The sequence below is a fragment of the Ceratotherium simum genome, chromosome 21 (assembly GCF_057802395.1).
Source record: "Ceratotherium simum simum isolate JZ-2026a chromosome 21, ASM5780239v1, whole genome shotgun sequence".
Taxonomy (NCBI): domain Eukaryota; kingdom Metazoa; phylum Chordata; class Mammalia; order Perissodactyla; family Rhinocerotidae; genus Ceratotherium; species Ceratotherium simum.
Window position 1 is genome coordinate 32,874,810 of NC_141920.1, and position 14,316 is coordinate 32,889,125.

Consider the following 14,316-nt stretch of genomic DNA (forward strand, 5'->3'; position numbering starts at 1 on the left):
AGTGAAGGGTTAATGCTAGTGGAAGATTTACATGTCAGAACCACATGTGAAGAAATGGATAAGTGAAGAAAATGCCCTAGGCAGGGAAAAGACAGGTGGCAAAGCCAGAGTAAACGATTTTGATAGGCATGCAGGGTTCCTGTTGGGATGAGTGGAAATAAGACTGAGGAGGCAGGATGCCGTGTGTTTTGGAGGGTTATCGTATGGTTTGAGTGTTCTTACAGGGGCAAACTGTCCCAAGTTTGTGATAAATGGAGTGAATGAAAGCTGCCACAAGGTTCTAGGTAAACTTCTCACGTACGGTGTCACCAGAGAACAAGGAGCCGTGGTCTCCTTGTCTCTCTGAGCTGCCCCCGGGGTCTCAAGGGTTGGGTGGACTGCTGCTCTGGTTCTCTCCTCGGGGTTTTCTGATAGCCTCGCTGTAAAGGAGAGGCTGCGTGTGCTTCCCATAGCAGTGACCTGTCTTCATTTACAGGTACTTCCTACTGTGTGTAAATTATTTCTTCTATGGTGAAACAGTGACGGATTACTTCTTCACTCTGGTCCAGAGAGAGGAGCCTTTGCGGATTCTCAGTAAATACCACCGGTTCATTTCCTTTACTCTCTATCTAATAGGTATGCATTAAGCAGTTCACCTGTTCTTGTGTCTGTCTTGTTTTCATATGTCTGCTGCTGAGTAGGAGTCAGGGGATTTCTTGACTAATGTAAAGTTTTGATGGCGTTTACTCTGACCGTGCAGGGGAGCAGAGCTGATGCCTCTGCCTTTCGTCAGCTGTAGCAGCTCTTTGCTAAGAGAAATGAGGCTGAGGAGCATTGTTAGTGTGGGGACTACAATCTATGCCACCTGTCTTGTGTTCCACCCTCCATTGGAGGACAGCATAGCATGGTCCTGTCCTGACTCTCCTGTTGGCAGAGATTCTGTGGTGTGACCAAAACAAAAACCACCCTGGAACTTATGTATAAAAATAAGTCGTGGGGGCCGGCCCCATGGCTTAGCGGTTAAGTTCGCATGCTCCGCTACTGGCGGCCCGAGTTCGGATCCCAGGCACGCACCGTCGCACCACTTGTCCAGCCGTGCTGAGGTGGCGTCCCACATACAGCAACTAAAAGGATGTGCAACTATGACATACAACTATCTACTGGGGCTTTGGGGAGAAAAAGGGGAAAAAAAGGAGGAGGATTGGCAATGGATGTTAGCTCAGGGTGGGTCTTCCTCACAAAAAAAAAAAAGTCGCCATCTTCAGAGAGTCATCTTAGGAGACTAGGAGACTGCCTTGAAGGACATTGCAGTATGGTGGAAATTTTACTGATTTGGGTTTAAGAAGACTCTTACCTCAGAGAGCCGGGAGCTTAATCTTTCTGAGTCTTAGCTCTTTTGTAATCTGGAACTAAAATTGCCGAGTTACTATGAGGATTAAATCAGATACAGTAAAATTTGACAAACAGTAAAGTGCTGTGTCAATCTAGACTCAGTGAAGACTGTACCCTAGGGCCGGCCCCGTGGCTTAGAGGTTTGGTGCGCGCGCTCCGCTGCTGGCGGCCCGGGTTCGGATCCTGGGTGCGCATCAACGCACCGCTTTTCCGTCCATGCTGAGGCTGCGTCCCACATGCAGCAACTAGAAGGATGTGCAGCTATGACACAACTATCTACTGGGGCTTTGGGCGGGGGGGGAATAAATAAATCTTTAAAAAAAAAAAAGACTGTACACTAGTTCTAGTAATGCTAGTGTTTTTCATAATTATCTTCAAAGCCAGTTTGAGGCACATGAGAAATTTGTTCTGACCTAAATTTGTCTGACCTATTTTTTATAAGATTGATGGCAATACTTGACTCTGTGAGTGACACCTGGCTATTAAAATACAAAATCCATGGTCAGGGGCCTGTTGCCATTGAGGATATTCAGAGAGCATGCCTCAGACCCTGAAAGCAGCCCCCACAGAGGGAGGTCAAGGGTCTGGATTGGTGACATACTCTGTTCTGGGCAGGACTGGTTTTGAGGGGCCCAGCTTGCTTCTGGGTAAAAGTCCCTTTCCTTCCTGGAGAAGCTGGGGCCTGCAGATCTTTTTTTTGACACCATATGGGTCAGTGTGAGAGAGATGGTAAGGGTGGCCTTGACCCCATACCAGGTGGCTCCCCCCCTCCACCAGACCTATTCTCTAGGACAGGGGTACAGGGGCTGGCAGAATTTTTCGTAAAGGTGCAGATAATAAATATTTTAGGCTTTGGGGGCCATAGGGTCTCTGTTGCAACTCCTCAGTTCTGTCCTTGTAGCACAAGAGGAACCCTAGACAGTCTGTAAAGAAAGGGGCATGGCTGTGTTCCAGTAAAATTTTATTTATAAAAGCAGGTAGCTGGCCTGACCATTGTTTGCTAGCCCCTGCTCTAGGATCAAAACAATCCTCTTTGGTGAACAGGGGCCTAAATTAAGTGTAGTCTGCAAGATTTTAAAATATTGCGTTCCTTGGATTATCTTGAAGGAGTTATTGTTTTCTTCTGACTGCTATCTGAATAACTACTAGTTTTTCTTCCCTGGGCTTTGGAATTGTGCCCTTGTTAACTGCTGCCAGAAAATTAGCCAAAGGACCACTTAGCATGGCTAAAGGAAATGACTAGAATAGAGATAAGTGCAGAATGTGATTCTTTTTGCTCTTTCTCCTCTGCCGTCCTCAAACTAGGATTCTGCATGTTTGTACTGAGTCTGGTCAAGAAGCATTATCGACTCCAGTTCTACATGGTAAGGGAATGTATGTGTGTGTGGGAATTCTTGGCTTAAATGAAGTTCTGCAGAAACTCAACAGACCTCTCATCCTTTCTGTGATAAATTAAAACTTCTGAAATGCAGTCTGTTCTGTATGCATCTAGAACCCAGAGCATGAAGGAAGAGGGCCTATTTAAGTTGGCGGCTCTACATCCACCTACCCAATCACTGTTACTTAATTCACACCCTAAGCAGTCTCTCCTCTAAGACCAGAAGGTGGGCTCCAGGGGAAGCTTCAGGCATTGCCCACAGGTACCCAACTTGCTGCATCACTCCCTCAATTTGAAAACATCCCCTCTCTGAGTACCCCAAGCACTCAATAAATACTTAGTAAAAAAAATGAAAAGTACCCAGGCTCTTGGAACACAGAAGGACTCACTCACTGGTGGTCTGTGTGGTCCCTGCTCTTGATGGGAACTGTGGCTGGGGGACAGAGTTACTCCCAGAAGCCTGTTCTGTATCTTTTCACTTCCACTAAGACAGGTACAGAAGCAGTTCTTTCCTACCTGTTTCTCAGCAGTTTTCTGTTTGGTTATTGACTGTTACTTGAAGTTCCTTTCAAGGTAAACTGATAGGTAAAGTGTATTCTTTTCCTTTGTTTGCAGTTTGGCTGGACCCATGTAACGTTACTGATCGTTGTAACCCAGTCCCATCTTGTCATCCACAACCTGTTTGAAGGAATGATCTGGTGAGTGATGTCAGTGAGGGGGATTTTCCCTTTCATTTTGTGGGTGTTTCTCATGTACAGGGGGCTGAGAACACCTGCCTTACCCTCTAAGGCTGTGGTTCTCACCTTGAGCCACATCAAAATCCCCTGCAGGGCTGGTTACAGCACAGATTGCTGGGCCCCACTACTGAAGTTTCTGCCTCAGGAGATCTGGGGTGGGGCCTGAGGTTTTGAATTTCTAGTACATTCCCAGCTGTGCTGCTGGGCAGGACCTTTGAGAACCACTTTGAGAACCACTGTTCTAGGCTAACAGGTACACGGATATTTAAAGAATCAAAGACAATGCAACTGTGTGGCAACAAATATGAAAATTAGAGGAAGATTTCATGATTTCCTGGCAAAATGTAAACTACTAAAAGTCCTGAAGAAGAAAATTTAAATAGATCAGTAACTACAGAATAACGTTGAAAATTGCGTAAGAATCCGCACCTGGAAAAAGAAGCAACCAGAGATAACAGCTGAGTTTTATCTCACCCTTAATACAAAAGCTGATAGGCGTAGGGAAGGAGAAACAAGAATGATAAGCTGATTTTTTTTAATGATTGTAGATAAACCATTGTAAGTAAACTGTTAGTAAATAGACTCTGACAATGTTTCAAAAGAATGATATACTGTTACTTAGTAGATTTTATTCCAGAAATGCAATGGTTTGAACAGGAAACCTGTCAGCATTGATAGAAGTCAGCAGGCTGACTGAAGCAGCTAGATGATCTTAGTGAAAAAGTGAAGGCATACCCTAGTGTGTATAAGGGATAGGTACTAAAATATTGTGGCTAAGACCCCAGACTGTGCCTCTCTTTGCAGATCTCAGAATGAGGATCCATCTCCTGAGGAATAAATTAGGAAATGTATGTAAAGTGCTTAGAACGGAGACTAGCTCATATAGATGTTAGCCTTAGGCATTATTGTGTTTAAGACAATGATCATGGCCTGGGGAGGCACACAGCTCCTTCCCTTGTTTCAGAATTTTTGTTAGGTGATTCTAAAGAGTGGCTCAGCCTAAGTCCTTATCTTTAGGGCCAGACATACCACTTGGTTCTACAGTGAATCATATTAAAATCTCGAGTTATTGGTTTTCAGACTCAGCCTACAAGACTTAATTATAGTTGCAGAGCAGAGAATATGTACTAGAAGCCTCGACGAAGTAATTAATATTGTGGTGGGGTTGGGAGGGTACAGACACTCTAAATCCCTCCCTTAACAGACTGGAAGTCAGAAAATATTGCCTAGAGTTCATGGGCCAGGAAATCGAGATTTATATATATGATGTTAAACCGTAATAAAGGAAATTAAAAAGCAAGTGACTCTCAGAGAGTGGAGCATGAGGAGAGGAGGGAGATGGTCCAGGTGTGGGAACTGCCCCCTTTTTCACAGTGGGGTGAGCAGACCCACAGGGGAGGCAGAGAAGTCTAGCTGTGTGTGTGGTGGTTTTGCTCTCAGTGTGATCCTGGGGAAGGGCAGGGCTCACTAGAGCTAATCATAAACAGTAAAAAAAAAAAAAAAAAAACAGTAGGTAAACTATGAAATAGACATAAAATATATCACTTAGAGTTATGAAAGTAACTACTAGAAGAAGAAAAGTCAGCAATGATTAAAAATAGTTATTTTGGAAAGACAAAATCATCCCGTTTGCAACAACATGGTTGGACCTTGAGGGTATTATGTTAAGTGAGATAAGCCAGACAGAGAAAGACCAATACCACATGATCTCACTCATATGTGGAAGATAAACAAACACATGGACAAAGAGAACAGATCAGTGGTTACCAGAGGGGAAGGGGCTTGGGAGTAAGCAGAAGCGGTAAAGGGGCATGTATGTATGGTGACGGATAAAAATTAGACTATTGATGGTGAGCACGACGCAGTCTATATAGAAACTGCTAAATAATAATGTACACCTGAAATTTTACAATGTTATAAAACATTGTGACCTCAATTTAAAAAAAAGGTAGTGGGCTGGCCCTGTGGCTTAGCGCTTAAGTGCGCGCTCTCCACTGCTGGCGGCCCGGGTTTGGATCCCGGGCGCGCACCAAGGCACCGCTTCTCCGGCCATGCTGAGGCCGAGTCCCACATACAGCAACTAGAAGGATGGGCAACTATGGCATACAACTATCTACTGGGGCTTTGGGGGGTGGAAAAAAGGAGGAGGATTGGCAATAGATGTTAGCTCAGAGCCGGTCTTCCTCAGCAAAAAGAGGAGGATTAGCACGGATGTTAGCTCAGGGCTGATCTTCCTCACAAAAAAAAAAAAAGTTATTTTGGAGAATGGAGATAGGGATGGGGGAAACAAAACTGTTTTTTTCTCTCCTTTACAGTTTAAATTTATATCATCGTGTGCATATATTACTTTATAATGAAAAAAGAACAAATGCATTTTATAGAATACCACCTCCATTTATTCAGTAAACGTTTGAATGCCTGCTATGTGCCAGGTACTAGGTATGGCTCATATGATATTTTATTTCCTTTTAACTTACTCCTTAATGGGTAATGAGTACTCTGTGGGTTCTTTTGGTACTGGAATTTATGAATGGCATTGTTTTGTGGACTTCTGAGGCATTGTCACTGTGGTAGAATTGATCCTTGTGTTATTTCCTAGGTTCATTGTCCCCATCTCTTGTGTGATCTGCAATGACATCATGGCCTATATGTTTGGTTTCTTCTTTGGTCGGACCCCACTCATCAAGGTAAATGGGTCATCCCAACATGAAATATCACCATGAGGGAAGGGTGGTGCTGTCAGTATGAGGAGATCAGCTTGGGAGCAGAGAGGAAATCTAGCTGGTGTGTATGTGTTCACGTCATTCTGGAGAAAGGCTGGTGATAAATTAGTTTTAAGAGAAAAGCCGAAGGAAGACATTGACAACTACTTATAGGAAAGAAAGATCTAATAGAGAAAATATTTTTATACACTGTATAGGTAGACTTTTGGGGCTTTGATCTGAGTTTGAGTGTTGTCATTTAATTAGTGTCTTGTTTTATAATAGAATTAAATTATTTGAATGACCAATTGCAAGAGAAGGGACACTGAGGGGTATCAGGCAGGGAATAAGGAACCAAGTGTGGGGATCTTTTAGAAGGTGAGGTGATTAACAGTGAGGTTTTCTTCTATAGTAGGAAGATTTTTAACAAGTAATCATTGTTCCCAAAGCTAGAGTTATCAAAATGCGCTTTGCTCAGAACTTGCTTTCTGTCCACAGCTGTCCCCGAAGAAGACTTGGGAAGGCTTCATTGGGGGCTTCTTTGCTACTGTGGTGTTTGGCCTTCTGGTAGGTTGTGGCTCCCGGCTGGGTGGGGGAGTGGACAGAGGCCTCACACCCACCTTCAAAGCCTGTCCAGGGCTAGAGAGCATGTTGCCTGAGGCCAAGGACTCTGTCCTGTTGAATGGTAACCTCGCCCTGCAGAGGGGCACGAGCATGGCACACTCCGTAACTGGCACAGGCAGCGCCCTCTGTCCTTTATCCACCAGCTCTCAAGCAGAGTCTTGGCAGTTGAGGAGCTGGGGGTGTGCACACCTCATACTCCTTTCATGCTGAGGCATGGCGACACTCAGCAGGTGGCATTCTTGTCCAGGCATTTGATATCTCAGGGTCGGGGTGACTGGCACCTGAGAGTGAGAGGTGAGGTGAGATATGCCACTCAGCTCAGATTTTCTCCTTTATGTGCCCTGCTTGGAGGTGGATGATCTTCCAGCCCTTTCTAGAGCACCGTTCCCTGCTCCGACCCTCAGGCCAGTCTCTCCTTTTTCAGCGTTGTCCAGCTGTCCTTCGTTGCTGACTCCCCTACTTTATTGCTCTTCAGCCTTCTTCCCGGCTGTCTGCCTCTCATTCTACCACTCCCCCAGCCTGCCTCCAGTCAGCGCTAAGTTTATAGATCCCAAGAAAAATGGACCATAGCTCCCCTAAATGGGGGGAAACTTCTTGTAGCTCTTTGCTCAAATTCCTTCAGGTCTTTCCTACATTTATTCAGGACCTGGGTATTTGGGCAAGTGTGTGTGAGACCTCAGTGGGCTATGAACCATTTTTTTTTTCCCCCCCAAATTCAGGTGAAATACACATGTGTTGAAACCTAAACTTCTGATTTAGTGCATAGGAATGTGGTCAAACCAGGTGTCTGCTACCCAGGCAGGATGGCTGGAACTTGTCTCCCTTGCCCGTCTCTCTGTTCTTCATTCTCAGCTGTCCTATGTGATGTCTGGGTACAGATGCTTTGTCTGCCCCGTGGAGTACAACAATGACACCAACAGCTTCACTGTGGACTGTGAGCCCTCGTACCTGTTTCGCCTGCAGGAGTACAACATTCCTGGGGTGATCCAGTCGCTCCTTGGCTGGGTATGTGCCACTCACATGGGGTGAACTGTCCGTGGTTGGATAGTGACTACAAAGAGAGAGCCCCCTCTTCACCACTCCTTCCTCCCTCCCCAATGATGTTATTTGCCTTTTTCACTTTTTTTTTTTTAAATTTTTTTATAGAAGACCCTCATCAGTGGAGAGGGCTTCTTTTTTTTTTTTTTTTTGTGAGGAAGATCAGCCCTGAGCTAACATCCATGCTAATCCTCCTCTTTTTGCTGAGGAAGACTGGCTCTGAGCTAACATCTATTGCCAATCCTCCTCCTTTTTTTTCCCCCAAAGCCCCCATAGATAGTTATATGTTGTAGTTGTACATCCTTCTAGTTGCTGTATGTGGGATGCGGCCTCAGCATGGCCAGAGATGTGGTGCCTCGGTGCGCGCCTGGGATCCGAGCCCGGGCCGCCAGTAGTGGAGCGCGCGCGCCCTTAACCAATAAGCCACCGGGCCGGCCCTGCCTTTTTCATTTTATTGACATTTGCCACAATGGTGCAAAAGCAGTGGTGGGTAAACCTGTTGGCACCTTAGCATGCGTGAAGACAGTGGCACCAAAGTGGACTGAGTCATTGGATTCTTCATGCCACACACTTACAGTAAAAATAAGCCAGTTCCTCTTGAGTATCTTTGATAAAACAGTAAAATTATTTTTATTGAATCTTGACTTTTTTTTTTTTTTTTTTTAATTTTTTGTTTATTGCAGTAACATTGGTTTATAACATTGTAAAAATTTCAGGTGTACATCATTGTACTTCTATTTCTGCATAGATTACATCATGTTCACCACCAAAATACTAATTACAACCCATCACCACACACATGTACCCAATTATCCCTTTCACCCTCCTCCCTCCCCCCTTCCCCTCTGGTAACCACCAATCCAATCTCTGTCCCTATGTGTTTGCTTATTGTTGTTATTATCTACTACTTAATGAAGGAAATCATACGGTATTTGACCTTCTCCCTCTGACTTATTTCACTTTGCATCATGCCCTCAATGTCCATCCATGTTGTCACAAATGGCTGGATTTCATCGTTTCTTATGGCTGAGTAGTATTCCATTGTGTATATATACCACAGCTTTTTTATCCATTCGTCCCTTGATGGGCACTTAGGTTGCTTCCAAGTCTTGGCTATCGTGAATAAGGCTGCAATGAACACAGGGGTGCATGTACCTTTGCAAATTGGTGTTTTCAAGTTCTTTGGATAAATACCCAACAGTGGAATAACTGGATCATATGGTAGTTCTATCATTGATTTTTTGAGGAATCTCCATACTGTTTTCCATAGTGGCTGCACCAGTTTGCACTCCCACCAGCAGTGTATGAGAGTTCCCTTCTCTCCACAACCTCTCCAACACATGTTGTTTCCTGTCTTGTTAATTATAGCCATTCTGACGGGCGTGAGGTGATATCTCATTGTAGTTGAATCTTGACTCTTGAGTACACACCTTTGTAATACTCTGTACCAAAGTGGAAAGTATGCATAAAATGCTTCTGCTAAATACTGAAGTCCAGTGCTTTCCTAAAAGCAGAACATGTGTACACTTGTTTTAGTTTTGAGCTGGACTATCTGCTTTTTTATAGGAACATAATGTTTACTTGAAAAGAACTGACAAACTATAGTTTTTCAGACTGGGATATTCGGCAGACGTTTTTCTTGAAAATGAACAAAGTGAGCCTGTCACTTCAGGGAAAACAACTGACAGTAACTGTTACCAATGAGAAAATTTGACTTTCAAGTGAAAATTAGAATTTTGGAAAGCATATACCTGCCACTGTGAGCTTGATAGCTTCCTAATACCTACATGCTTTTCTGGTGAGATTGATGGTGATTTTAACATACGATGTTTTGACATGGTATTGCGAAATGTGTCTATTTGGAAGATTTACGTGACTCATTGAACCAGTATTTTTGAAATGGCCAATGCATGGTGTTGCACAGTCATGCTTGGGTAAAAGATCCATTCAAAGTGCAAGATAGACTGATGGGTTTTAATATAAGAGTACAGAAAGTTTATTGGTGGGATTTCAGATTCCATATTGCACCAGATTTTTAAGAAATTACCACTTGTCAAGTTCTGGTGTTGTGTCAAAGAAGAATACCCACAATTCTCTGAAGAGACAGTTCTAAGATATTCTTCCTTTTTTCAATGACGTATCTGTGTAAAGCTGGAGTTTCTTCATAGACTTCAACTAAAGCAACATATCACAACAGACTGAATGCAGAATACCTTAATGTCTTCTCTTAAGCCAGACATTAGAGATTTACAAAATAAAAAATCCAGTCTTCTTACCTATTTGGTTTTTTGGGGAAAATATAGTTAGTTTCATAAAGAGCTATTTTTGTTAACAAGTAATGACGCTGGCTTGTAGGCATCTTGACCTTTACTTCCTTTGTTCTTCTCAGAAAACAGTCCGGATGTACCCCTTCCAGATTCACAGCATTGCCCTCTCCACCTTTGCCTCGCTCATCGGCCCCTTTGGAGGATTCTTCGCAAGTGGATTCAAACGAGCCTTTAAAATCAAAGTAGGAAAACCCTATTCTTTGTTCTTCTCGTTGTCTCCCAGCCAGATGCCTCTTCACTCATCTCCTGTCTTCTTCCTCCTGTCCTGCCCCGTCACCCACCACCCGCTTCAAAATACTGGGCTATAAACCATGACTATTAGTGTGTGCTCTTCTTCCATGCAGAGAATTTAGGCAGGTTAAATGAAAATATAATGTTTTCAAAAAAATTCAGTAGTTGGATTTTCAGTTTATTTGTTAATATATCTTGTATCTTTCTTCCAAAGAAGCATTTTGTAGTTTAGTAAGATTGTGTCCTATTATAGCCTCATCATTTGAACCACTGCTTACTTCTCACTTTCTGTTGCCCTCGGCTACTCGGGATAGTAGCTGGACCTGAGGTGGGACCACAGGCCAGGGTTTGATCTTGGCTGAGCCCAGGCTCACCAGTCCCTCCCCTGCCTCTAACAGGACTTTGCCAACACCATTCCTGGCCATGGAGGCATCATGGATCGCTTTGACTGCCAGTATCTGATGGCCACCTTTGTCAATGTGTACATCGCCAGTTTTATCAGGTACAGTGCCTTTCCATCTGAACATAGTAGGTGGATTTTTAAGTATGGTGAAAATCTAGAATTTTAGCTTCATCTCAGTTTGAGTGTAAAGCATCCCAAATATGAAAGCAGTTTTCAGTTGCTACTATTTATGGATTCTGTGAGGCCCCCCCCACCCTCTGTTAGTAGAGAATCCAGAGAGGGGGAGCAGCCACTTGGATAATCAGGCCCTAGAAGTTGCTGGGCCCCCTGCTCAGTGCTGTTTCTGCATTCTCCTTTCCAGGGGCCCGAATCCGAGCAAGCTGATTCAGCAGTTCCTGACCTTGCGGCCAGATCAGCAGCTCCACATCTTCAACACGCTTAAGTCTCACCTAACCGACAAGGGGATGCTGATGGCCGCCACGGAGGATGAATAGGGGCCACGCAGGGTCGGGAGAGCAGGAGCAGGACCGAGCGAGGGGCAGGGCTCCAAGGCAAGCCCAGCTGTGTGACGTAGATGATGACAAGGCTTCAACTCACTGTCTTTTTTTTTTTTTTTTTTTTTTGTAGAGTGTTTTTTATTTGTGGGTTAAAAAGAAATCTGTATATACAGTCTGTGTGCTTATGATTTGGGTTGTGAGTAAACTATAGCTTTGAGTTGGAAAGAAGTCACAGAGGTAAAACCATGGTGTTTTTTAAACAAAAGTTTTTGACAACCGAGAAGACAGTGTTGCCCAGCTCGGGAGCATCTGCTTGGCGCTTCTAGCTGCAATCAGTTGAACTGTTTCTGGGCTCGAGCAGAGAGTGGACATACATCTGTGTCCGACAGTTCAGGGGACCCCTGCCGTGTTGGTAGCTGCCCCCGAGCAGGGAAGAGGAGCATGGCTTGGATGTCTTTGCTGCTGGAGAGCTATCACCTGGGCTTCTCAATAATCCCTGGCTTGGAGCTGCAGGAGGGTTGCCTTTTCCAGGCCGGAAGGATGAAGGCTTATTAATCAGATAAGCATTCTCTCCACACAAAATCCTGCGGAGCATGAGCTCTGCTTTCTGATATGGGTTCACCTTACTTCATCACACACTGAAAGAAGGTTTCAGCTTTTGTTTTCTTCAGAAAGCACGAAAAATTATTTATAATAGTCTGGGAAAAAAAACCACACTGTAATATTTCAGGTGTGTGCAGTAGAATGTACTGTAACCGAGCCCTTTCCCACAGGTTTTAGGGTCAGGTGGCTCCTGTAGGGCAGTCCAGCTAACCGTGTCTTTTCGGGGGCGATGCCATTCACCTTTGTGCTGTAGATTTGCTGCTGAATCCTTCCTGGGGGCTTTCCCGTTAGGCAGGGGGCAGAGGGCTTCTGGTTCTTGCACCTTTTGCCTGACCGACCACCCATGTAGCTGCTGTGTTGTATATATATTACTCTTAAGGCAAGTGTGTATCTGTGTGTGTTTTAAAAATCACTTATTTCTTATAGTGATTTCAAGTGTACCATGACTTCACTGAAACCACAAAGTCCTGCTTTAAACTCTGGAAAACCTAACCCGATTAGAGATTTGACTGTTGTGAAGATTAAATGCACACTTTTTATATAATGTGACCAGTTTAAATGTAGTTTGTATTTTACTAGGGGACCTTTTTCTTTTAAACTGTGATTTATTTTTTTCCCTTCCTAGTTACAGGGGTGGACTTTGGGAAGACAAGTTCTTTGTTGGGACAACGAGTAAGGAAGTGCAGGAGAGAGAACTTGGTGCCCAAATGTGTTAAATTATTCTGTGCCACGGTTGTTCCTCTTGCCAAATTAGGGTGTAATGGTTTGCTTGGCACCTTGGTCTGGTGCTGGTTGCTTTGTTTCTGTTTAAATCAGCCTTCCTGCCTCCCTGAAAGCCCACAGTCAGCCCAGACCACTGGAGCGTCCAGCTCAAGGCAGACCCCTCTCGACGTATCAGCTGACAATCACTGCGTGACCGCCACATGCAGGCAGCATTGAGGCACCCTCCTTCTGAGCTTTTCCTTCCATTTTACACTTGGCTTTTCTTTTTCACCTCTAAGGGCCCCTTAAAAACAAAATGTATTTTTGCACAGGGGTTTCAGTCCTGGCTCTGTCACCCTGGGCAGGGTGCATCGCTCTCTGGGTCCTTACTTTCTGAACTATCTTCTAATTCCAGCATTCCGTGGTTCTGGCTGAGCAAGTTCATGTCATGGGCTGCTGTGGGTGTTGTCATGTCCTGGGCACCCAAAAAGCAGGTGCTTTCAGGCCTTTTCTAAATGCTTGTCCTTATGATGTCAGTATCTCAGCAACAGTGGAGACGATTAGTAACGAATCAGTTTTCTTATTGAAGAGTGAACTTGGTTCCCCAAACCAGGGACAGAAGGGCACCTCATTTGTCTCTGTTGCCCCATTTTGGGCATATCGTGGGGTCCTTGGTTGCTAAGGCCCAGCAGCAGAGAGGCACTCTTGAATAGGGCTGCCTTTGGAATCAGGGAGCCTGGCACATTCCTTTGTGGAAGTGGTCACTGTTGGGGGGTCCTGGGATGCTGGGAAACTGAAGCTGGATGCTCATCAGAGCTGCTAGCAAGAAGGCGAGAGGGTCAGCTTGGGTATATTTTCTTCTGATTTCCCCACATGCTTTCTGGTGAAATAAGGAATTTTCTAGTTGAGTAGCCTGGAGAGCAACACCACCTTGTGTCTATATAGCGCAGTGGTTTTCTTTCTCCCATTTATTGAAGATATTTCATCATACAGATAAGATTCGAGACTGTTTGAACATACACCTGTGCAGATGTTAATGAACAGCATAACTTGCTTCAGATCCATTGTTTTGTGTGTATGAGAAATAAAATGTGACTGAAACTGTGGGCACTCCCTTGTGAATTCAGTTTCTCACTACCGTGCGTGATTTTGTTTCCCACTTGTTTTTGTATTTGTTAATATTGTGCAGTCCTGATTTAGAGATTTTTGTTGTGTTTTCCAATTTGAATCCTGTACATTCTCACAACAGCCTTCTGAGGTACCTCAGGCGAGAGTCGTGAGCACCTTCCCAGTGAGGAAGCTGAGGGCCGGAGAGGGGAGAGAGCTTCCCCAGGGTCATGTGGTAGAGTCAAGACTGATTCCGTCTTGCACTCCGCCTGCCAGGACAAGGACTAGATCGTCCCCAGCCCCACTTGCCTTTGAGGAAGTGGCACGAGTGCACCTGAAGTTTTGCAGAATTCCTTCCCTCAAGCTTAGGAGGCCTGACCTGTGCACCAGGTGAGGGCTTAAGTTGCAGTTAGCTCATAACTGGTGACATGAGCTGATGACCAAGAATGGCACAGAAACCAGGGAGTGTCTGCGGAGGGCTGAGCCTGGGCGTCCTCCCTGTGGGTTCTACTTGGGACCATTCACAGGACACCTGAATCTTTTCCCTTTGTGTGCGCAGGCCACCGCCGTAACTGCGCTCAGCATTGAAAAAGTAC

At 44.7% G+C, this 14,316-nt stretch overlaps 1 protein-coding gene across 4 annotated transcripts in view; it reads left to right on the plus strand.

Moving 5' to 3' along the window:
* CDS2 (CDP-diacylglycerol synthase 2) overlaps positions 1-13,723 on the plus strand; it is a 56,489-nt gene extending 42,766 nt beyond the window's left edge. For 3 of the 4 annotated variants that reach the window (XM_004433777.3, XM_014790095.2, XM_087445575.1), the window contains exons 5-13: positions 476-615; positions 2,677-2,735; positions 3,365-3,447; positions 6,086-6,173; positions 6,687-6,755; positions 7,665-7,817; positions 10,240-10,359; positions 10,807-10,910; positions 11,173-13,723. In XM_004433777.3, the coding sequence (XP_004433834.1) occupies positions 476-615; positions 2,677-2,735; positions 3,365-3,447; positions 6,086-6,173; positions 6,687-6,755; positions 7,665-7,817; positions 10,240-10,359; positions 10,807-10,910; positions 11,173-11,305 (949 nt within the window). In that variant the 3' untranslated portion in view covers positions 11,306-13,723. The remainder of the gene's footprint in view (positions 1-475; positions 616-2,676; positions 2,736-3,364; positions 3,448-6,085; positions 6,174-6,686; positions 6,756-7,664; positions 7,818-10,239; positions 10,360-10,806; positions 10,911-11,172) is intronic. The other variant, XM_087445576.1, reaches the window with a different exon arrangement.
* The last annotated feature ends 593 nt before the right edge of the window (positions 13,724-14,316 follow it).